Here is a 25,003-nt window from a genome sequence, read left to right on the forward strand (position 1 = left end):
TATATTTGTTCAAATATATTTAATATAGATTTAATATATTTCCTTTGAGTATTCTTTGAATAGTCCTTTGAATGTATTTAAATAATTGCTTTGATGTTATTCCTAAACCCAACATTTAGACCCAGTGAAGTCAGATTTAAATGTTCATCTGCCTGAGCATAGGTTGTGTTTTCCTATTTCTTTGCATATCTCGTAGTTTGGGGTTAAGATCTAGATATCATGAATGTTTAGCTGCTCTTTCTGTGTTCCTTTAAGTGTGGTTCTACAGTTATTCCACAGACCGCTAACTCTCTCATATGCCAACCGTCAACTCTGCCTCCCCCAAGATGTGCAGCAGCTGGTGTATATGTCCTGTAGTCCTTTACGATTACAGCTGCTGCTTTTTCCAAACCTAGCCTCCTGGGATCCTTGGTGTGCATGTACAACTGAGAATTCAGCCAAGGATCTGAGTAGGTTTTGTGGTGGGTCATCACTAAGCTTTGTCCTCTGACATTTCAAATCATCAGGACTTAGCACTTAGCCTCCTGAGCTAGGCATGGCTTCAAAAGTACCAGCAGTCAAAAAGCAGGTAGCAGATACAATGTTCATCTAGTGCAGTTTGGTGTTTCACAGTAAATGTCCCTCTGATTTCTGACAGCTATTTCCCTGGTGACCCTTGGTGCTGCGCTGTGCATGACTTATTTAGTGCTCATGTAGAGATGACACTTGGGTTGTTGGGCACCACTTCCATGGCCCACTCATCTCTTGGATACCACCCCAAGTTTTCAGCTATTCTGAAAGCATTTTAATTAATGAATTAATTTTGAGACTGGGTTTCCCTGTAGCCTCAACTGGCCTGGAGTTTACTATGTAGACCAGGCTGGCCTTGATCTCACAGAAGGCTGTCTGCCTCTGCCTCCTGAGTGCTAGGATTAAATGCATGTCCCACCACACTTGGCTTTGTCATCCTAAAGTAAAACTGCAGTTGGCTGAAATCAGGGAGATTTTTTTAAAGCCTCTAACTCAGATTCGTATTTGTTGCAGTTGCTGTCTTTCAATGGTGGAAGCTCTTTGACTTTCTGCCTGCTTTTGGTCACATTCTAATGCCTTTAAATAGTCAGGTACACATACGCGCACGCGCGCGTGTGTGTGTGTGTGTGTGTGTGTGTGTGTATGTTGTCGACTTAACACACCTGGGAAGAGAACACCTCCATCGAGAGTTATCAGCCTGTAGGCATGTCTGTAGGGCATTTTCTTGCTAACTGATGTAGAAGGGCCCAGCCCACTGTAAGCTGTACCATCCCTAGGTAGGTGGACTGGACTATAAGGAAAGCAGTTAAATGTCAGCCTGCGAGCAAGCTAGTGGCAGTGTTCCTCCGTGATTTCTGCTTCAAGTTTCTGCCTTGAGTTCCTGCCTTAGCTTCTCCCTATGACAGACCGTGACCTAGAAGCCAAATAAACTCTTTCCAAACCCTTTCCTCCACAAGTTGCTATTGGTGACGATATTTTATCACAGCAGTAGAAAAGTAAACTAGAAATACGTGTGTGTGTGTGTGTGTGTGTGTGTGTGTGTGTGCGTGTGTATGTGTACATTGTCCAGATCTGCCCTTCCATGAGAACAGAAGTCCCTTCATTTTTCTTTAATATTATTTAAAAATGCCATTTTTAAACTTTCTATACACAATTATCTTAATGAGTATTTATATGCTTTTTTGTGTTGGATCTTATATATGAGCTCTAATTTTTAATCTATTGCCTACATTAAGTATCTGCATTTGTCACTTTTCTTGCTGTGACAAAATACCTGACAAAGCAACATACAGAAGGAAAGAGGTTTTTTTGACTCACGGTTTGAGGGTACAGTCCATCCTTTTGGCAAAAGCTGAGCAAACTGGTCACACGTTGACCACATCAGGAAACAGCTCAGGTCACTAATGCTTCTCCTTGTGTTCAGTCTACTGGACAGTGCTCCCACATTTAGAGTGGGTCTTTTCACCTCGATTAACCCTCAGTGACGTGCAGAGTTTTTTCTCCCAGGTGACTGTAGATCATGTGAGGCTGACAATATGAACCACAACATTCAAGCTCCTTTCAGCCCTATAATAATGTAAATAAAACTGTAACACATAAGCCACGTCTTTTATACTTGAGGTTGTAAGTATTTATACTTGGGTGGTAAAATTAGAGTAATTTCAGGTCAATTACTGGAATGGAGATATTAAATTAATGAATATGAATATTATTAGTACTTTTGTTAATCGTGCCACACATTCCAACAGAATGTTTATACTAGTTCCTCTTTTAAAAAACCATACTGCCTCAATTCCACTTCCACACTACGTAGGACATGTTTGCTGTGATTAGCTTTCTATAGAGTACCATACACAAATTTATCTTAAAACTGTTATGTATGTATCATAGCTAATATCCTAAGTGGAGCTGGATGGTTGCTTCAGTCTCTGCCTTCCCACTCTCCAGTTCTGCTTACATGTAGAGAGGTAAAGAAAATACAGCAAAACTAAATCCTAATTTTTGTTAAATCGTGGTAGTAGTTGTGCATATGTTTAAGTCTTTATTTCACTGCTGCTTTATCTTCTCACCATATTTGAATTTTTTATTAAAAATAAAGTTCCAGAAAAATAGGTCTGAATATTCTATACAAGAACATTTAGTTTACTAAGACTTATGGAAAAGGATATTTATTCATCTGTTATTATGTACATAAAACATACCTTTAGAATGAGATTCAAGAAAACAAGCGACATTGATTGTATAAAGAAAGGGAATGGGGGAAGCGGATGAGGCCAGAATGAGATGTAAAACAGTTTACTTTTTGTGCTTTTTTGTTTTTCTGTATTTTGAAACACTATATTATCCAATAAAAATACACAGGAAATGAATGGATGAGTGAAAGAATGAACAAGAGAATATAACGTTACAGTTCCATTAGAGACCAAAGCCTTAAAAGAAAGAAAGAATTGTTTCTTTTCAAATGTTAAAGAAGCTCTAGGTATGTGAGTCTAGAAACCATATCAACCTGATGACAATTCATTTAGAATTTGTGTCTGGGGTATTTTTAAAAAGCTTCTTTTACCTTATTACTACATGTCAACATTGCTACATGTTTATCTTTTATTATCTCTTTATAGCATTTTCATTTGGTAACTTTATTTTAAAGAAAAATATATTACGCATATTATTTTCTCTAAAATGCCATTTTGTCTTGAATAAATAAATACAGCTTGGTGATATCTCAGTTTTCAATGGTAATGATTCCCTTTGCTTTCTTAGAGCCATGAATTTAACTGCTGGTTTTCTATTGTGACTGCCAACCTAGATAGGAGCATGGAAAATGACATCATATAGTATTTGAAAAGAGCACAGCACACATTGTACAGTCAGTACCTGGTGCAGAAATCCACCCCCTCTCTGCCACTTAATAAATGAAATAAGCCACTTGACCTGCCGAGTCCCAGTTTCCTATGGTACTCAGTAAGACAACACTGCCTGCATGGACATTGTGAAGAGAAACTGAATTCTATAAAGGACCTCTCAGCCGCCATGCCCTCATTTAAAGGAGGCACTGGTTGTTTATCATTTTTGTATTTTTTTTATGATGGCAATGATTTTATTTAAAGTGTGAACTACCAGTAAGTCTTCTAAACAGCTAGAGTTTTTAAATATTGGTTACATATATTGCATTTATTTATTTACAAGTAATTCTCATTTTGTTTTTCTGTTTTCTTTTATACAATCCTGGGGACTGAGCCCCAGGGCATCCCACATTCTAGATGAGTCTGCTATATCCCTGTCTCTATTTACAGGTAAATCTAATGAGAAAGAAACTTAATCCATTTTACATGCAAATAGGATATTATGTGAAAGTGATTTTAATTAAATTTAAATTTAATCAGTTTCTCTTCAAACTTGCCAAATAAAAACTCCTGACCTATTAAGTCATATTCTTCAGAATTAAGCTTAAATTTTCTATTGCATTTAATTCATTGTTTCACAGGTGATTGACTCAGGAGCTCTGAAAATCATAATGTTCTTTATAAACATGATATATTACCTATAGTAAAACATTTGTCATAATGGACATGTTTGGGCCTAGAAAGATGTATGTCAGAGGCTTTTGGAAGTGGTTCTAAAATGAGTATTTTTGTAAAAGTCTTGTGCTGTTGGGGATAATTTAACAAATTAAAAATACTCATTTTTGTCAGTTTTCTATTTATATTGATATTCAGCAGGAAATATATTTTTAAATGATGGTTCTATAAGTAGTTATTGATTATTTAGCTACCTTACACAGAGGATCTAGTATAGACCCACCCCAAACTGATAAAGATTTTTTCTTTTAACCTTTGAGAAGAAAAAATCTCTGAACAAGATTTCTTTGGCCCTTGTTATCAAATCATTTAATGTGTCACTAGTTTCTATAGTTTTGTCTATAACTATTTGAAGTATTTTTAATTGCTTTTTGTCTAAAAGACTTACAAGGCATTTGAGCTTCCTTAAAAAGTTACATATCCATCATTACATACCAACTAAATTGCTTTAAGAAAATTGGCAAACAAGAGAAATTTGTTAGATTTTTTAATCTTGGGATGCCTGACTTTATTTCATTACTACTTGTCTGTAATTTCCATCTCCAAGTGAGCATTTGGTGAGTTTATTTTTATTGAATAGATGTCTCTAAAATTTAAAAAAGAAACCAAAAAAAAATTTTTCTTTGGTGAGCTAAATATCAGTTACTTCATCTAAAATGGTAAAAATACTTTTCTAGGCTAAAACCTGTTTGTTTCAAAGCATTTTTATATGTATCATACCACTTGATCCCAATGAAACCCTATGAGATGAGTAGGCAGGTATGGCTTTGTTTCATACACCAGGAAATTTGTGCTGTACAGAGTTTACAGATTTGCCCAGGGTCATTCCTGAGGTTCTGTAGCATAAATAACATTGAAAGGTTACCAGGCCCATTCCTTGACTCTCTATCAGCCTCTCCTGTATTCTTCCTGGTAAAGGATTCTCCACTGTTTAAATGCAGCTAATTTTTATTCTTTTAATGGGAAATGTTGATGAAACAACTAAGTCTCCAGGAAGAAGAAGTAAATCAGTAAAATTCTTCAGTAAGATCAAAAAGAGAAAGGAATGCCAAAATAAATTAACAAAATACTTAAAGTATTCAGCACCTATAATTTGCTAGGCCATTGAACAAGTAAGCCTAATGCATTTTTAAATGTGTTATATATGGAAAACAAAAGCATGTGTAGGTATAAAAATATAAATTTTAGGGGCTGGAGAGAAGACTTAGTTGTTAAGAGCACATACTGCTCTTGCAGAGGACCTGAGTTCACTTTCCAGCACCCAAATTGAACAGCTCACAACTGCCTATAACTCCATCTTCAGAGCATCTAACACCCTCTCCTGGCCTCCATAGGCATCTGCACTCATATGCATAAATCCACGCACAGACATACATATAATTAAAGATTAAAATTAAATGTTTTAGCTCAGGAAATTGTTATTGAATATGTTAATGCTGTTGTAATGAAATGCTTCTTCTAAGTATGTGGTTATTAAATTAATTTTTATTAAATATTTTTAATTTAAATACATATGAATTTTATACATATTCATATGCTATATTACTCTAATTTTCACTGTGAAACCTAAATAAGAAAAGAAATTGTTGACCAGACTTTCAGAATTTAAGAGTATTATCTTGGGTTCAGAGAAAAAGCTTTTTAAATAAACATAGAAGTCAGAGTATATCCATTACAGGGGAAATGGCAGATAAACTTGCCAACTAAAAATTAATACAAAAAATATAAACCTAAAATGAAAAGATAGTAAGCTGAGAAAAAAACCTGAAAATCATAGGATGGCTAAAATATGAGTATTTCAGTGTATAAGAAGCTCTTTGTGAGATGATTAGGATGAATATTTATGGCTAATGTGGCATGATTGTAACAATTTTAGAAATTAGAAAAGGTCTACCTGCTTGTCAGTAGAGGATGGGCTTAATAAAATGTGATTATTCCCTTCATGGAATGTTATTATATAGCTATTAGAAATGATTATTCCAGAAAGATGTCTGTAAAGAGCTACTAATTGAAATAGGCATGTTGCTAAGTAATGTACATGATACAATCCCATTTTATTGAAAATGACAGTGGGGTGTGTGTGTGTGTGTGTGTGTGTGTGTGTGAGAGAGAGAGAGAGAGAGAGAGACTTTCATTGCTGTGGAGAAAGTGAGGGAAAAAACTTACAGGAGAAAGGATTTCCTTTTGACTTGCTGTAATGGGGGGTCAGCTAACTCTCTTGCTGTGGGCCTGTGAGGCAGAACATCATGCTGACCAGAGCACAAGAACAGAGGAGGCTGCCTGGGTCTGGCAGCTGAGGAGCACAGTGATAAGAAGCAGAGGCAATACACACCCTTCAAAGGCATGTCCCTAGTGAGCCAGCTCCTCCAACAGACCCAAACCCTTCATTTCCATACTTCTCAGTAGTCATAAAATTATGGATCCATCAATGGATTAGTATTTATTATGTCAGAGCCCTCATTATCCAATCATTTACCCAAACCCCTACCTCTAAACACTTCACTGGGGGCCTCTCTTCAACACATGAGCCTTTTTGTGGAAATATATCATATTATTATATCTAAACCATAAAATTCTATCCCTGGCTCCAAAAGGCTTATGTCAATCTCAGAATGCCAAATGCATTTAGTGTATCTCCAGGAGTCCCCAACGTCTCTACAGTTCCAAAATTGCTCCAAAGTCTAAGTTCAAAGTCTGCTCTGAGATTCAAGGCAAACTCATAGCTACAAACCCTGGTAAAAATAATTTAAAAAAATAGTTATATAGTTCCAACACACAATGTCATGGGGTAAATATTTCTATTCAAAAAGGGAGGAATGGGAACATAGAAAGAAGTAATGGATAGAAAGCAAAACTTGTCCGGAAGCTCATCAGGACAAACATTTAAATCCTGCTGCTCCACATCTTGCATCCCAGGCATGGGGTGGCAGGATGAGAGATCCAAAGGGCTTGGGTAACCCTCTCCAAATGGACATGCCAGCTGCAGCCCACATGGCACCTCCTCCCTGGCTGTACCTCCTCCCTTAAGGCTTTTCTCCAGAGACTGGCTCACTGCTGGCATCTCTAACTGCCAGGACTCTGCATTGCAACTTAAGTTTCATTCTCTTAGCTTCATCCATCACCCTCTCAGGGGATGGATGCCATTCAGTTAGAATGCCCAAGGGGATTCTAACTTTGCCACATAATGCATAGTCCCTAGGCCTTCCTTTGAAATCTGGTGGCAGCCTCTATGAGCTCACACCTCTTACATTCTACAAGACAACTAAACCAGCATCATATGCCAACTCTTAAGATCTGCCACCACCTCAAGATAGTCATGCCCCCTTGGCCCATAGATAGCTACAGTAGCCTCTGACTGCCTGGGTAGCTAAGCAGCATGAAATGAACCCTGTCAGAACCAAATCCTAAGCATCTCTGTTCAAGCAGGGCACCCCATTGACACTCTTTTTACAGGGAATTCTTTCAAAAGGGTTTATACTTTCATACCTTTGATGGATAGAATGCAGAGAATTCTTCAGATGCCCTCTACATATTTTTCCTGTGATCTTATTGAAAAGTATTGGGCTGCTTTTCAATGGCACGAATGCCTTTAACAGCCATATAGTCTTTGGCCCCTGATTAACTCTCTTTTACTTTGTAGCCAAAATTCAAGTTTTTAAGTATTAACACTCTGCTTTTTGTTTATGATTGTCTCCGTAAATCTGGCTAAAAGCAACCAGCAATACATATGGTATAGCCTTGAATGCTGGGCTGTCTTGAAATTTTGTCCACCAGATTTACCTGTCTTACCTTAAATGCATGCAAAGTCTCAGGTGCAGAGTCTCAGGGCTGGATAAAATGTGTTTAAATTTTGGTTTGTTTGTTTGTTTGTTTGTTTGTTTGTTTGTTTTTCTCCCCCAGAACCTAACATGAATGCTTTGCCTTCTGGTTTCCAGAAGACTCACAGTCCCAACTGAAACTTCATGAATATAGTCTTTATGACTGTCTTGGGAGGTTTTGTTTGTGTTTGTGTTTGTCATGAAGCCCAGGCTGGCCTCAAACTCAGTATTTAGGATGACCTTGTACTCCTGAGTCTTCTTTTTCCACATGCCAAGTGCTGGGATTACAGGCATCCACCAGCACATCTCACATTCCTCCACCTTCCTGTCATCATTCTGGCCTTCTGGGCTCCTATCAGAACCCTCTGTCAAATTCTGCTGATACCATCCTGGGATTTCCCTAGCCTTAATCTCCACACTTTTCCACATCCCTTCCACAGACCTGTTCCAGATGCTTTTGAACAACATGGTCAGGTAGTCACATCTCTTATACCAGTTTTACCAATTTTCTGTGTTTACTGTCAGGACAGAATGCCTCCAGAACAACTTAAAGGAGGGAAGATTTATTTGGGCTCCTGGTTTGAAAGGTTTAAGTCTATTATTAGCTGGTTCCATTGCTCCCAGGACTCTGTCAAGGAAGAAACATCATGGCCGAATGCATGGCAGAATCTTCTCACTTCTGGTGCTCAGGAAGCAGAAAGAAAGGAGGAGCATGTTACAAACTCTGCTCTGCAAAGGCATGCTCTCAGTAACCTATTTCCTCCAACCTCCCAGTCTATACTACCTTCCGGTAACACCATAAGTAATGACACTATCAGTGGGTTAATCCATTGGTTAGGTCATCGCTCTCATGATTTAGTCATTTTCCCAAAACTCATCTCCAAACATTGCATTGGAGGTCAAGCCTTCTATACATGAGCTTGTTTTAGTGGGTACATTATATCCAAATCATGACAATATATATCCATCTCTTTCTTTGAAGGTAGATATGTGACATTATTATATAGAATTGGCAGGTGGGAAATGCAGAGGTAATTGCAGATGGGGGAGAATACAATATTAGCCTCTTCTAAAATTATCTCTGCATTGTATCACTCATTATAATGACTATGTATTACTTACATAATTTTTAGACATTTATAAAAAATATAATAGGAGTGAAAGAGGTATTAGTCCTAATTCATAAAAGAGGTGAAAAAGTTCATAAACATTTTCTTTTCAGGAAAAGAACTACACTGGCCATTAAGCAATGGAAGGTTATAAAAGAAATACAACTCAAGAAAGTATTAAGATGCTACTTTTTCCTGGAAGATTCAACAAGTTTTAAAAATTAGATAATGCCCACCTAGTGAGCATCTAGACCATTCCTCAAGCATGTATAGATTCTGTGTTAGGATAAGCATTAGAAGGCAGCTGGGAAGCAGTCACTAAATTATAAATGCTTGGTGTCCTGTAATTCTACTTGCAGGATTTTATCCTGGAGACCTTCACCCAGCAACATTATTTACAACAGCAAAACTTGAAACAAAAGAAAAAATGTCAATGTTGAGGTGATAACTCAGTAATATGCTTGCTCTACAAGCATGAGGACCTGGGTTGGATCCCCAGAACCCACAGTGGCACGTGCTTGTAATCCAAGACAAGTCAATCAGTTGGGCTTGCTGGCCAGCCTAATTTATGAACTCCAGGCTAGTAAGAGACCCTGTATTAGTTACTTTCCTGTTGCTGTGATAAAGCACCATGACCAAGCAGCTAGTGGAAGGAAAAGTTTATTTGGCTTGTGGTTCCAAAGGGATAAGAATCCATTATGACAGGAAGGTAATGGCAGCAAAGGAAGCCAGAGCGGAAAGCTAAGCAGTCGCATCTCAACCATTCACAGAAAGCAGAGGGGATCGGGGTGGAAGTAGGACAAAACTATGAACTCTCAGAGTCCATCCCCCAGTGATGTGCTTCCTCCAGCAAGCCTGCACCTTCTAAACCTCCAAAAACACCAGCTGACTAAGTGTTCAAATACTTGGATTCCATGGGAGACACTTATCACTCAAACCACAGAGACCCTGTCCCCAAAAACAAGACAGATTGCACATGAGAATGATACCTGAGGTTGACCTCTGTCCTCATGGAGGCAGACACACACACAACTTCACACATGGGTGTGCCCACAAATATACACACACAGATACACACAAAAGAAAACTCAGTTACTGTACATGCACACACACCGGAATACTATATGGCTATAATGAGGCAGAGTAGCAAGATACCTCACCTTTCTTGAAGCATGTACACAGTATGTGTAGTATACATAAATTTATGTCTGAATTTTGTCTGTCACGTGCATCACCATGCACTGGGAAATGTGGGGGGGGGGCTTTCATTAAATTGATGGTGACATTTACTCAGAAATAGCAATTGGATCTGGTATATGTAGCAGATTCGGCTCTGTTACATAATCTTTTATATCTTCTCCTTTTTCCCATATGCGTGTTATTTCATAATCCTTAAATGATTTCTGAAGAGCCATTGCCAAAACAGAGTTCCTTCAACTGAATAAATTGATCTTTATTAAAAAAAAAACTAAAAAGGAAATTTTTAAATGTACAAATTGGATTTTTCCTTATAATTACAAATGACAGTTTTTATAGCATATCTAAAATAACAGACAAACAGAAATGTTTGACTTTATAATACTTGCAACAATTCAGTCTAACTTTCCTTAAAAATTTTTCCAGTGCAGAGTATTGAACCTAAAGCCTTGCAAATGCCAGACAAGTGCTCTACCACTAAGCTATAGCCCCTCCCTCTTTTCCTATCTTATTTCTAAAATGGAGGTCTTGCTACATTGTATATGTTGGGCTTGAACTTGTGATGCACTGTCTCAGTTTCCCAGGTAGCTAGGTTTACAGAACGGCACCACCAATCTTCTTAGTGTCAATACTCACCCTCCCGCTAGAGCCAGAGTAGAGGAAACCACCCTTGATTTCTGTCATCCCTTCTCCCCAGATTTAGTCATCCCTAACAAGTCATTTTTAGAATATAAACTCCATCTCTTTCTTTGCCCATGTCTGGTATTAGCAACAGTCCAGGTCTCCCTCATCAGCCTGTTGCCTGGACACTTTACATGTTTCCTTCCTGTCCTGCTTTCCTGCAGCCTATTCTTCCTTCAGTACATAAGATGAATTTTAAAATGAAAATCTGATTCATTCCCTGTTTAAAATGACTTCCCATTGCACTTAGAATAAATCCAGATATTTGCCCAAGCCTCAGGGCTCTGCCTAATATGTCCCTTTATCAGCCCTTCTGGATCCCTGGTACTAGATTCTTCACTGCCCATCGTGCCACACAGACAGCCTTTGGTTCCTCTGATTAACAGTTATGCCTGCCCAAGGCATGGTCAGGGGCCATGCCCAGGTAGGCACCAGCAAGTTCATGGACTCTTCCCAGCAAGCCAATCCACAGAAGCTGCCTGTCAGACTCCATCACATCATCCTGCTTTATTTCCTTCTGAGCATTTCACGTTACAAGATAATTGTGCCATTTTTCACATTGACATTCTGCTATTAACTGAAGTAGGTAATCTGAAATTCTAAGAATGTACATTTTCCTCATGGGATCTAAGAAAGTGTTCTCATTTTGAAATGAGGGGGAAAATAGCCCATAAACATCGTTATTGTTCTTAAATTGACATTCAAGGAAAAATAAGGCACTTACCACAATCATAAGATACATTGTACCAAGAGTAGACCCAATGTATGAAATCCTGGCTTTCTCCTGTTCACGATATTTCATAACAGTCCTCAAACCAGATCTGTCTGCAAAACTTTGTCTTGACCTATTATAATTTGTCCAAAGATCACTGCTGCCTTCCACAGTCCTGTCTCAGGACTCTGTCACTTTATCAGCCCTCATCCTGAAAGGTTAAGGGCCACAATGTTGTGGGCCTAATTATTAACACAAAATTCCCTAAACTCTTACCATTCACCTTTAGCTAGTGTCACATGAAGTCCAAATTCCATTCACAAAAAATAAAGGGAGAAGACTATTTTTCCCCTCCATTTTCTTTCTTACTAAAAGTTCAGCACATTTAAACATTTTGATGATTTTTCCTTTGTAAAAAATATTGGAGTTCTGGGTGCTGGAGAGATAGCTCAGTATTTAAGAGCACTGACTGTTCTTGCAAAAGACCCAGGTTTGAATCCCAGCACCCACATGGCAGCTTGGCAGCTAACAACTGTCAGTAACTCCAGTTCCAGGGGATCCAATGCCTTCTTATGTTCTCTGCAGGCATTGTACAACACAGGTGCACTTACATACATGCAGGCAATATACGCATACACATAAAATAATAAATAAAATATTTTTAATTGAAGTTTCACCAGATGTAATGGCACATACCTTTAATCCCTGTATTCAGGAGGCAGAGGCAGGTGGATCTCTGTGAGACTGAGCCCAGCCTGGTCTACATAGCAAGTTCCAAGGCCAACTGGGACTACAGGGAGTTCCTGTCTCAAAAACAAAATAAAACAAAAATGTGGGAGTTTATTTTTTTCAATATCTTTCCAATAATATAAAGAATTTTTAATCACTGAAAATGTGCAAACTTAAAAATTAAGCATATAAATTGTCAATACATATAAAATATTTTAGCAATGAATAATAAGCTTTGCTTGGAATACTTCCTAAATTTTACAGAAAACATTAAGAATTACTATACTGTGTTAGAAATGGATTAACAGCTGCCAAATATATAAATACAACAATTGTCAAATTTTGACACCTACTCTGAGAATGTCTATGTGGATCAATGGTGATGAAGAAATGGACATGTCCCTCTATCATTGTTCTTACTCTCCAGTTAGGAGATAAACTAAGCATGAAGCATTAAACCCAGAAGATGTCACAAAGCTCTGTGTAGCTGATTACACACAGGCTGTCTGAAAGTGAGAGCTATCATTTCTATCTGGGTTTCTAAGGACCCAAACCAGGCTGATGTAGATTTCATGCTAGTAATTTCTGTTCTGTTGAGAATACCTGTCTTTATTTTTATGCTTTGTATTCTTCATTGGCTTCTCTATTCTTTGTCACAGTTTTTGTCTATACAACTTTAGCTGCCAAACTGTTTCAAGATGCAGTTTCCAGCAACCTCCAAACTTTTAAGTTGTAGAGAGAAGGCAGAAGCAAGAAAATGAAGCAACGTGGTGGGTTTGTGCACGTGTGCATGTGGGTATGTGTGCAGGTCCATGGAGGTCAGAGGACAACCCCAGGTGTCATTACTCAGCACCTTCTGCCTTTTGTTTGACGTTGGTCTGGAATTTCACAAGGAGGTGAGCTGACCTGGACAGCAAGTCTGAGGGATCCTCCTGTCTCCACTGCCCACCCCACCACTGCTGCAGTTACCAGCATGCCCGCCTCACCCAGCTTCCTTTCTTTTTGTTGAATTTTTGCAGTTTTCGTACAATATAATTTGATGGTATTTAGATCCTCTCCTTCAGGGTTGAAGATTTAGCTCTACACTCAGCTCCAAAAAAGACAAAATAACAAAAAGAAGGCAACTAGATCCTCTCCCCTATCTGCACTTTCCCTTATTGGGCAGGGGACTATATACATACACACACACACACATATATATACTTGGCCTTCAGTATGGGTCTATCCACTGGAGCCTGGTTAACTTACCAAGAGTCCTATGCTTGAAAGAGACTTGTCTCTGTTCCTCCCAGCAGCCATCAGTTGATCTGTTGACCCAATTTTCTGAGGTATAGTTGGGTTTTTTACCCATTTCCCCATGTCTATGCTGGGATTTTGTCTGGTTTGAGCTTGCTTGGGGACTTTTGCATGCTGTCACCATTGCTGTGAGTTCATATGAGTAACTGTCCAGCTGTTTGGAAAACTGTTTTCTTGTGCTCATTCACCACCTCTGGATCTTACAATCTTTCCTCCCTCTCTTATGCAATGATCCCTGAACTTTTGGAGGCTAAAGTTTGATAAGGTGTTCTTTTCAGGAATAAGCACTCTGCAGCTTCTTGTTCTCTGCACATTAGCCACTTGCAGGCTTCTGTGTCAATCACCGTCTGCTGCATAAGAAAATTTCTCTGGTGAGACTTAAGAGCTGAATTAATCTATAGGTATAAAAATAAGTCACTAGGAGTCGGTTTAAAACAATAACTATTTAGTGTTAGGTTCTCCCCTATATCCTGTGACCTGTCCAGCCTCAGGTTCCTATGCCTAATATTACCATCAGGTGTGGGCTCCATCACCCAACATTTTACTGGGTGAACTCTGGGGATCCAAACTTAGGTCCTCACATTTGTAAGGCAAGCATTTTAACAATTGCACCATCTCCCCCAGCCCCCGACCCCCAAATCTTTTTGTTCTTAGTCAAACTATGTACACACTTATTTTGAATGTTACTTCTAACAGTAAAGTTCAAATCCAAGAGAAGCTTCCATTTTATAAGGTGGTTTGAGTAACCATTCTGTTTCCCTTTGCTTTGTTAGATTTGCATTAAATGTTAGAAGAAATGCCTGAGCTTTTAAGCTTAAAAGGACATTCTAATTATTGGCCATGATTATCTAAACATCATCTGTTTTCTTGGACCTTTTTTGCAATTAACTCATCATTTGAAAATTTAAATAGTAATTATATTTACATTTTCTCACTATAGATTCTTCATTGTAGCATTCATTTTATAGATCTAGCCTTAAAAACAATTTATTGTCCATTCCACTCTGAAAGGTAGTAAGGAGTCATTTATTAAGCATCAGAGAGTGAATCCTCCTCAGTTACTTCCAAAAGTTTAGTATCTTGAAAACCCCCACAATGAGGATCTGCTGATACAGGTAGTAAGACCTCAGTGTGCTTTATATAACACTCCAAGTTCACTTTTTAAATAAAAGTTTTATTAGAACCCACTTGATTTCTTAAATAAAAGCCTTGAGAGATGCCAATTAAAAAGACAGAAGTGATCCCCCAAAAAAATGTTTTTTTTCTCTCCTTAGCCCCTGAACAATAATTGAATTGAATTGCATTTGAGACATCAACCCTCCACATTTTCAGTGAAGACCAGATTGACTTTAAAAATACTGAGGCATGTTTCCCACAGACTGTGATGTTTGTATCACACAGTAACTGGCACATAGTAAGCACTCAGTAGATTATAGTTGACAGACTGGCTCAGTCCCACCCCCTGTTTGGACAGATATATTTACAAGTGCATATTTTTTAGCCTGTTTAACAGAATCATTTAATAGTATCCTGATAGACCACAAGTTTTCTACCAAAATGATAATCAACATTCATTCTGAGAGTAATTGCCCCATTGTTTCAGCTGTTATAAGGTGAATTATGGCAGACTTTCAACTCTCATGAACCAGGTAAAATGTCGCTAATTATTAGAGGGGCTGTTAGAGGGGAAGCAGATATGCCAAAAGCACGTAATGTACATAGATGGAAATGCCATAGTAAAACCCATTCATTTTACAATGATGTGCATTCATAATTATAAAACATAGGTAACAGTCCCAAGAAAACATTACCTAAGTATTATCCAAAGATCAGCCTTAGTGGCCAGTTTTTTGGTTTCATTGATCATGCATTTTGGTTTTTTTGGTCTGGTTTGATTTGATTTGGTTTGGTTTGGTCTGGGCTGGTGACTGTCAGAGGACACCTATTTGGTAACAACAAATACAATGTCACATTATTTAAAATTAAGTTTGTGGTTGGAGCCAACAGCACAACACATTTGGTTTTGCTTTAATTTTATCAAACTGTACATGTATTGGGCACATCTGTTTCTTGACAGTGTAGTGAACTGGGATTGTGATCATGCATAGATCAGGGATCTCTGTCCCTGAAGATCTCATCACCTAATAGAAGTGAGAGGTACCAGTCACTTGAGTTACAGCAAGAGACAATACAACAGAATTTAGAAAACTGTTAGAACCTGAAATCTCTACTGAATTATAGGTAATCCACAGACCCATAGAATGAGGCAGATGAGAAAATGAGCGAACAGCCAAATTTTACTGCAGTTTCAGTATATTAAACTTGATCTTGAAGTGATGGTATGTGTAAAACATAGAGCAATGAAACAGTTGTACCAAAAATCAAAGTACAGGGAAAACCTTTTTCTAAAGTATGGAAAAATTTTAAGGGAATCTTTGGGAAAACTAATTTAGTAAGATACTATTTGTGAAAATGCAATCTTGTATGTTTCTCTTCTACCCTGAGCATCTGGATATAAATGATTGTGTGAAGTTAACCCCACTCCATCTGGAAGGACTTAATACAGTGATATACAGCAGAAGTTAAGAAATCCCACAAGTTCTAGAGGTCTTCACACATGAGGAGATATCAGAGGCCCACATAGTGGTCATGTAGACCTCCAATATATATTCCCAAATGGGTCCTCGCTATCAGTTTAGACAATTAAACTAACTTCCAGTTGGAGGCTATGTAGTCATTTCTGTCTGAAAATGAGATAATCTTTAAAAAGAACCAGTTAGACACACCACTGAATTGGTGATAGTGGTAAAAAAAAAAAAAAAAGTAAATTTGCTTCGGTGTTCATTAGGTAACCTGTGTTTTAAATAAATCAATATATATCAGTATATCCATTCAGTCAGATCCCACATTCAACAATGATGGCTGCATTGATTGGAATGGAAAATGAAAAAATGCAATGGGTCCTTAAAGGAAAGTATAGAATATGATCCTTTTTAAGTAAAATAAGGTGAATGTATGTACACACACACACACACACACACACACACACACACATCCTAAATGCACCAAAATGCCTTCTCACGCATTCTGCCAGCCTTTTTGGTAGCATTTCCTGAACCCAGTAATTGAATATGCTAATTTGCTGAAGAAGCCAGAAGAAGCTGAATTCAGCTTATCTGCAGTCTGTTGATACCAGTTAGCAAGAAGATCTTACCCAAAGGACAACTGGAAAAGAGGATTATGACATCTTGGGGACTACAGAAGCGGGTTATTTGAGGTGGTGTTTTCTATCATCTCAGTCTTTATAACTTGAAGCTTCACCCCCAATTCCCAGATAACCAAATGCAAAGAACGGTATTAGTGATCAGAATAAATTAAAATAATCAGTCTAAAATAACTGTGCATGATGAGATTGAGCAGGATATGAAGAATTTTAAGCATTATGTTGGCCCTTTGTGGAAAAAAAGTCTTAGGTGTGGAAATTCTTTGGAGTTTTAACCACTAGCACTCTGCTACTTAGAGGCAGAAGTTGTGACTGTGAGCGAGTTCTGTCAAAGGCTGCCCTGAACTCACCACCTTTTCCCTGAGAGGATGGCCCACCCCATTGTATTCTCTATGGATGGACTGCACTGTATGTATGCAGTACAGTCTTGGAGAGTCTTACAGTGCCATTCCCCCAGGCTTGTTAGTCCACCTCTGACTGAGATCTGAGTGTGAACTTTAAAGATCAGCAAGGTGCAGGGCTTCGAGGAAGGAGACATTAGTAAGTGAAGCTGAAAGTATCCTATCTCCAAATCGATTCGCTTTGGGAGTACAGCTAAATGAAACTGTCATTCATGAAATTTCTAATTATTCTTTCCTAATTTGTGCTAAAATCCAAAAGGAATAATATCAGATTATTTTCTCTTTTGAATTAAGTATCCCTGTGGGCCATTCCATTGGCATGCCTGAGTAAGACTTTAGAGCAATATGTAGGATGTGGGGGAGCTTTTCCTCCCAAAGACTGATAACTCCATCACCCCAAGGAGTAAACTATATTGTAGACTATGAATTTGAAGGGACTTCATTCACAGATCAGCTAATCAGAGATCATTCCAGCAAGGATTCTCAAGAAAATTATATATTTTTTATTCTTTAATGAAAGTTCTTAATTTCCCATTTTTGCATGGCATAGCAAGCACAAGGAAGATAAATCGAAACAAAGCTAATTGACACCATGTAGCTGTTTAATGCTTTGTGTGTTCATCTGGCAGTTTTTAAGGATCGTTTTAGCTCTGCACATTCTCTATTTATTGCACTTGTGCATGCTACAATTGCCAAATATATGTGTTAATGATCCAAATTATATCTGGGTAGTCACTAAAGTATATACTCCCCTTGGTTACCTCAATTTAAGACTATTGGCAAATGATTACTGTGGGGTGAGGAAGAGTAGATCTTTAAGCGAGTGACTCTAGGTAGGCTGACTAGACTCCAGTGGATGAACTTGCACCAAGGGGCACTTGAATAGAAATGCTTGATAGGATAGGACTTAACATATATGACAGAATACATGAAACCTGGTGGGGGGCTTATGAGGGTAGGGAGGGGGCGGGTGTCTAAATTTGATTAAGATGTATTATATGAAATGCACAAAAACTTAATAAAAATGAAAAAAGATTATTTTGAAAGACTGTACCTTCAATCCAGAACAATCCTCCAGCTACTTGAATCATTACAGAATCTAGGAAGAGTTCTCAGAATCTCCCATGGGATTCAGATGTGAGTAGAATAGGGCCATTAGGACCGTAACTGTGGTTCCTTCCTCTGACCCTGCTAGCCATTCCCAGGAGACAGGCAAGGCCTATGACACCTGTGGCTCATCAGAGCTTTGAAGTCAGTGAATAATTACATTTTGATGCTTTTGAGTACAATAAAATCAGGAAATGTGTTACTACTGCTAATAAACAACATTAAAATTGTAGTCTGTAAAGAAAATAGCATTCCACATTTTCCAAAGAATCCTAGTGAATCTATTATTTTATTTTATCTAATTTTCTGAGACAGGGTCTCCCTATAGCCCCAGCTGGCCTCACTGTGGAGACCAGGCTGGCCTCCATCTCACAGAGAGCCACTGACTCTGCCTCTCGAGTGCTGGATTAAAAGTGTGCCACTAAGCCTGGTTTTTTTAAAAAAAAAGTTTTCTAATTGTGCTTACTGAAGTCAACTGTTTTTGCTGTGATTTGTTTTATTTTCAAATAATTGTGACCTTGGTAGAATATTGAAAATTTAAGCAAAATGAAAGTTGAAGCATACATATTAAATAATATTCTGGTTTAAAGTGGAAGAGCTACAGACTAGAGGAAACAGAAATACATGCACTAGAATGATCACAATTTGGAGTTCTGTTCCAGAATTCTTTGAACCACACATTTGGCAGCTGCCCAGATCATGTTAATTGCCTTTTTGTGTATATATTTCCATACACCGATTCATCATTTGGCTTAAATTGTAGTCATTATAACAAGATTGGGACTATTTAAATATCCCTCCCTTTCATGGCTATCTTACAGAGCTAATAGTGTCTGAATACAAGCTATTATTTTGCCTTTAACATATTTTTCTAGAATATTGTTAGTGTTTGTAAAACAGGCCAGATTTTAAAAAAAAAAAACCACAACTGCCTTTAAAATACTCTGATAATGAAAGACATTAAAGGCATTTTGAATCCTCCACTGCCATAGGTCAAAGTAATCTTGGACTGAAGTTCTAGAGCACTTAGCTTTGATTAACATGTTGTTCTAGATGCCCTAGCTTCTAGATCAAGAGAGGAAACCTCTCTCTTGTCTCGGTTCACAAGCCCCCTATTTTAATTCCAAGTACCCACCATCTATTTAGGTATTTTAGCTTTACAAATATGCAGATTCATCACTAGACTCAGAATTTAGAGACAAAAATGACCTTATAGCCAGGTAAGTTTAGCTTAGTATACAGAGAGAGTTCTAGACCAGCCTAGTCTTCATCCTATCTTTAAATAATACTAAGTTTTAAAACTCTAGAAAGCTTAGTGTTTGCTTGCTGTGCCAGAGTGGAAGCTGGTCTTTCCCTGGGTCACCATCGCATAGCTGTGATAGCCATTGTATGTGCTACAACCTCTCTCCAGGCCAATCTGCAGGTCCTATATACATGACGTTATATAGGCTCTAGGTTGAGCTGTGCTCTCTGACTTCTTGAACCACTTCCCAGATGTATATTTAACAGAATATCATTTATCTTGTAAATAACTTTAATGAAATACATTAATTCTGTAGGTCAAATTCGTGATAACCAAAGCCATTCTTTCATGTAAATATTTATTATAAGCCCAGATTTCTCTCTCTTAGCATGATACATGTTTTTAATGCTCTTGCTCTATATGTAATTCAACAGTGATAAAAAAGAATTCTATTTTCCTTCTAATATGAATAATAGAAAAAGAATTTAGCATAGCAAAAAATTAGTTTATCTCAGGTTTCCTCTTGATTCACTGCATTAATTACAAAGAATTGCCTGAACACAAAATAAATTTAAGTCTAATTTAGCACTTCGGCTTGCTTACTGGCACTTCTGAGTGTGCCCACCTGTTCTAAGCTCAAGTTGAAAAGAACCAGTACCTGGGAGTCCAAAGGCTGGACTTGTTCGCTGCACCACTTGCTTTCTGCTCCGGAATGAAGATGTTGGCTTGTCCCACCCCAGCACTGCCTTATGTTGTGACTTAGTTTGTAATAGTTGTCCACAACCTAGACATTTGTAGTTTTGCCTAATAGATTATTGACTTTGTTCAGTGATAGAAAATGTGGAACAAAAATGTTGATATGTCATGACCAGATCAATGATTAATTGCTACACATGCTGGCCATGGTTTGGAAGAATTTGGAAGTAGCTTTTCATTTCATTTGGATAGTGGTCATTTTATTAAGCTAACTGTAAAAATTAGACTGACACACATTTCAAGAACTGAAAATTTAGGACATTTTCTAAAATAAATGAATGCATGATTTTGGACTCTGTTTACTTTTATTAGGTGAACCATGCCATGTGAGTTTTAGAAGAAATCCTGAATTGGTCTCTAAAAAGGAGCAGAGTACAAGAGCCAGACTAGCCAGGGTTTCAGACACAAGGGATCCTCATCAAAATCCTTTGCTTCTCTTCCACATTCTTCAGCAGCCTGGCACAGGCTATGACTCTTGAAAGAATTTACCCAGGCCAGTGAGATTAGCTAGCAAGTTTGGGAGACACCAAGAGGAGCATTTAAATGAGATGTGTGTTGGAAAGCGGAAAATGAGAGTCCCAGCAGGCTCCACATCCCAGCCTGTTTTGCTAACACTCCTGCCATCTCGCTCAATCCACCAGCATCAGAAGCTGCCCCGGGTCCTGTCTGGTCCATCTGCTGTGGGACCATGGCCAGGTTTTCCCTCTCACTGCTCATTCCTCACTAGCGCTTATCCTTCAAGATTCAGCTCAAAGCGGGCTTGAAGAAGCATTCTCAATACCTCAGTGCTGTGCTGTGGATCCTGGTACAAGCCACTTAAATGGCATTTACCATACCATGTTGCAATTTTTTCTGCACATGGACAGGCAAATCCCAAGAATTTTCTGGCCAGCCAGCCTAGGCAAAATAGTGTATTTCTAATTCAGTGAGTGACCCTATGAAGGCAATAAGAGAGTGGTACAGAAAGGCATCTATGTCCTCTGGCCTCAGCATGTGCATTTAGTGGCACATGCACACGCACCCACATACCTTAACCACATACATTTAAAAAAAAAAGATTACTTCTTTTTGAAAAGTATTTCCCCTAGATAAACCATCAGACAATATATTTGGAACTCATGCCTTTGAGATTTATATAGCATAATTTGATATTCTTTAGCATGGATTAAGTAAGATGGACAGTAAGACAGTGCCTTAGAAAAAAATTGATAAAATGATGTGAAGACACACTTAAGGAGGGAAGTCTAGTAATTGGAAGGAAGATTTAGAGAAGTATTTAACTAATGGATCTTTGAAATGTATCTTCTGTACAAATAGATTTTTGAGTATAATGTGAATGTCTAAAAATCCATGGACTCTCAGGCTGAAATGATTTAACTGTTGAAAGGCTTGTGTGGTACAGGGTCATGAGCAGAATGTTCTGGTTACAAGGAAGGGTAATTCACAGCAGCTGTATGATTTAAGTCAACACTAAATTCCATGTTGGAGATAGGAGTCAAAGCTTAAACCAAGAACCAAAGAAAACAGTGTTTGGCTTATGATATCTAAAGTCAACTGTTAACTGAGATGCCGTCACTGAGAAGTCACCTCTCTCATCTGTGCTGTACAGAACCTTGGAAAATGGAATTCACCTGTCCCATAACTCCTCAATGTCTTCTCTTCTTTAGTGGTATTGGTCAGAACTGGCCCTGGGCCTCAGGAGGCAGCAGTATTCTGGCAGAATTTGGAACCCTGCATTTGGAATTTATGCACTTGAGCCACTTATCAGGAAACTCCATCTTCGCTAAAAAGGTAAGATTCCCCAAAACACTTTGGCAGAGCATCCCTATGAGCAACAATGCCCTCTCATAGTGGATGTGAAAAATAACAAGGTTTGTTTATCTTCAGGAAGCCCTGTAACATACAACGTGCTGTATTTCATTTGACCAGTCTGTCAACCCAGTCTTTATCCATGACACCATGTAACTCCTGGTGAGAGGGCCTATCTTCCCCTTGTGGCTTGCTGTACATTAATAAGTTACTCCACCTGTGTGAATTCTTTTCTTCGTCTAAAAGTATATAATACTATTCACATTGTATTAGCCACAAATATGAAAGGCTTGAAGTGCTATAAAAATGAAGTGGTGATAGAACTGACTTCTGTTTTCAAGACGCAAACCCACAGAAACTATAGAAATTCCTATTTACCCACCATTCAGTTCTTAGCTTTCACCTCTTCTCAGTCCCCTTTCCAGCACAATTCTTTGAAAGAGTTGTTTTCTGTCATCTTATCTTCTTGCCCCCACTCTTCTGAGCTCCACCGATTCCAGCTTTTCTCTCAGCCACATTTACCACAGTGACTAGCGAACACCACATTGCCAAAGCCACTTATGCATCCTCCCCCAGTCTTCACCCCCCTCTGAGTGTTTGACACGGTTGGTCAGTGCCTGCTTTGTGAGATGTACTGTGCACTTGGCAGCAGGTATACAGAGCTCCTCTGGCTTGCCTCATTCCTTGCCACACGCTTGGATGCTCCTCTCCAGTCTCCTTCATTGTATCCTCTCAACACCCCACCCTCTAGATCACTGGCGAACTCCAGACACAAACTTGTATCTTTCTTGTCTCCTCTCTGTAGTGTCTCATCCAATCCTTTCATATACCAATAGCTTCATAAACCATCTCTATACCACTACAGATTTTTAACTCCAATTCATAACTGTCCCCTGAACTTGAGACTAGACCCAGCATTGATTGAGCATCGCCACTAGAAGACCCAGTGGACAAGTCTCATTTGGATACCTGACTGAGTCCAAGCCCCAGACCTGCTTCTATCCCTGTCTTCACTATCTTAGTAAATGTGCCTTGGTTTATAAGTGTCTCAGACCAAAGATCTTGAGGTCAGCCTGATTCTTGTTTTTGGCAACAATCTATGAGGAAGTTCTCTGGCTCTGTCTCGTTGCCTCTATTGCCCCTGGTCCTGGGTCCATCTGTCATCATCTTTTACCTGGACTCTACAGTACCAGCTTCCTCTCTTTCCCCTTCAGTTCCTCCAAGTCTATAAAAATATGAGTGTTTATTGACACTTGGACTATAATAAGCCCTGTGGTGGCCTGTGAGGGCTGTGTATCCTGCGCCCCTGAACGTACTCTCCTCTGCCAGATGGCCTTCTCAACCCTTTGCCTCCTCATCTCTGGCTTGATGGCCTTGCAACCTCACTCTTGCCTGGGGTTTTGTGCTCACTCCTCCCTCTCCTTAGACTGCTTTTCCTCCACAGTTTCTCCATGATCTGTGTGATGGTTAGTATTATCAACTTGAAGGAATCTTGTTTGACCTGGGAGCCAGAACTCCAGTCTCGTCCATGGAGGATTATCTTGACATTAATTGATGTGGAAAAACTCATCTTAATTGTGGATAGGTCCATTCCCTGGGCAGGGGACTACGGACTGTATAAAATGGAGAAACAGAGGCTGGAGAGATGACTCTGCAGTTAAGAGCACTGACTGCTCTTGCAGAGGACCCAGGTTCAATTCCCAGCACCCACATGGTGGCTAACAACAATCGGTAATTCCAGTTCCAAGGGAATCCAAAGCCTTCCTCTGACCTTAACGGGCATTGCACGACATGTGTGTACTTACACACATTCAGGCAATACACTCCTACACATAAAATAAAAATAATAAGGGGCTGGAGAGATGGCTCAGTGATTAAGAATACTGGTTATTCTTGCAGAAGACCCGGGTTCGAATCCCAGCACCCACATGGCAACTAACAACTGTCCGTAACTCCAGTTCCAGGGGATCCGATGGCCTCTTCTGTCCTCTGCAGGCATTTCACAGCACGGTTGCACTTACAAACTACATGCAGGCATAACACTCATACACATAAAATAAAAATAATAAATATAAAAAATATAAATAAATTTAAAAATAAAAATAATCAAGTCTTTTAAAATGGAGACACAAGGAGAACACTAGCAAAGATTCTCCCCTCTCTGCTTTCTGATTGCCAGTGCAGTATGGCCAGATGCCTGGCATTCCTGCTACCATTGTGAGTTACCCTTGAACTGTGAACCACAGTAAACTTTTTCACCTTTAAGTTGTTTTTGTCAGAGTATTTTATCACAGCAATAGGAAAACAAACTAAGACAACCTGCTTCCTCACGTTGTTAAAATTCCCCAACACATCAGCCTTCCCAAACCACTCCACTAACCTAGGACATCTGTGCCACTCACATCTGTGTGTCCTGTTAGCCTTTTTCTTAGTGGACTCTTGCTCCATAACAAACATGTGCAGATGAGTGGCTGAAACAACAGAAACCTATTTTCACAGTCTGGCCTCTGGGAGGCCGACAATCAGGGTGTGGACAAGTTAGGTTTCATTCTGAGGTCTCTTGGCTCGTGGGCAGCCCTTATCCAGCATGTGCTCCTGCGAGCTCTTGGTTGGGGAAGGGGGTGGGGGAGATGAAGAAGAAGAGGAGAAGAAGGAGAGGAAAGAAGAAGAGGTCTTGAGTTTCTTCTTATAAGCACAGTAATCCCATTATAAAAGCTCTGTTCTCCTGAATACTTCCCTAAGCCCCATCTCCAAATACCATTACACTGAAGGGTACAGCTTCACTTCAGGAATCTGCATAGCATCTCCTCTCTCTCTCTCTCTCTCTCTCTCTC

The 25,003-nt window shown here is 38.9% G+C and overlaps 1 protein-coding gene across 3 annotated transcripts in view; it reads left to right on the forward strand.

The window, feature by feature from the left end:
* The window catches only part of Man1a1 (mannosidase alpha class 1A member 1), a 200,700-nt gene that overhangs the window by 145,933 nt on the left and 29,764 nt on the right, over positions 1 to 25,003 (forward strand). For all 3 annotated transcript variants that reach the window (XM_029564805.1, XM_029564806.1, XM_029564807.1), the window contains one exon: positions 22,028 to 22,151. In XM_029564805.1, the coding sequence (XP_029420665.1) occupies positions 22,028 to 22,151 (124 nt within the window). The remainder of the gene's footprint in view (positions 1 to 22,027; positions 22,152 to 25,003) is intronic.

This window comes from Nannospalax galili, unplaced genomic scaffold, assembly GCF_000622305.1.
Source record: "Nannospalax galili isolate Female #2095 unplaced genomic scaffold, S.galili_v1.0 scaffold417, whole genome shotgun sequence".
Lineage (NCBI taxonomy): Eukaryota > Metazoa > Chordata > Mammalia > Rodentia > Spalacidae > Nannospalax > Nannospalax galili.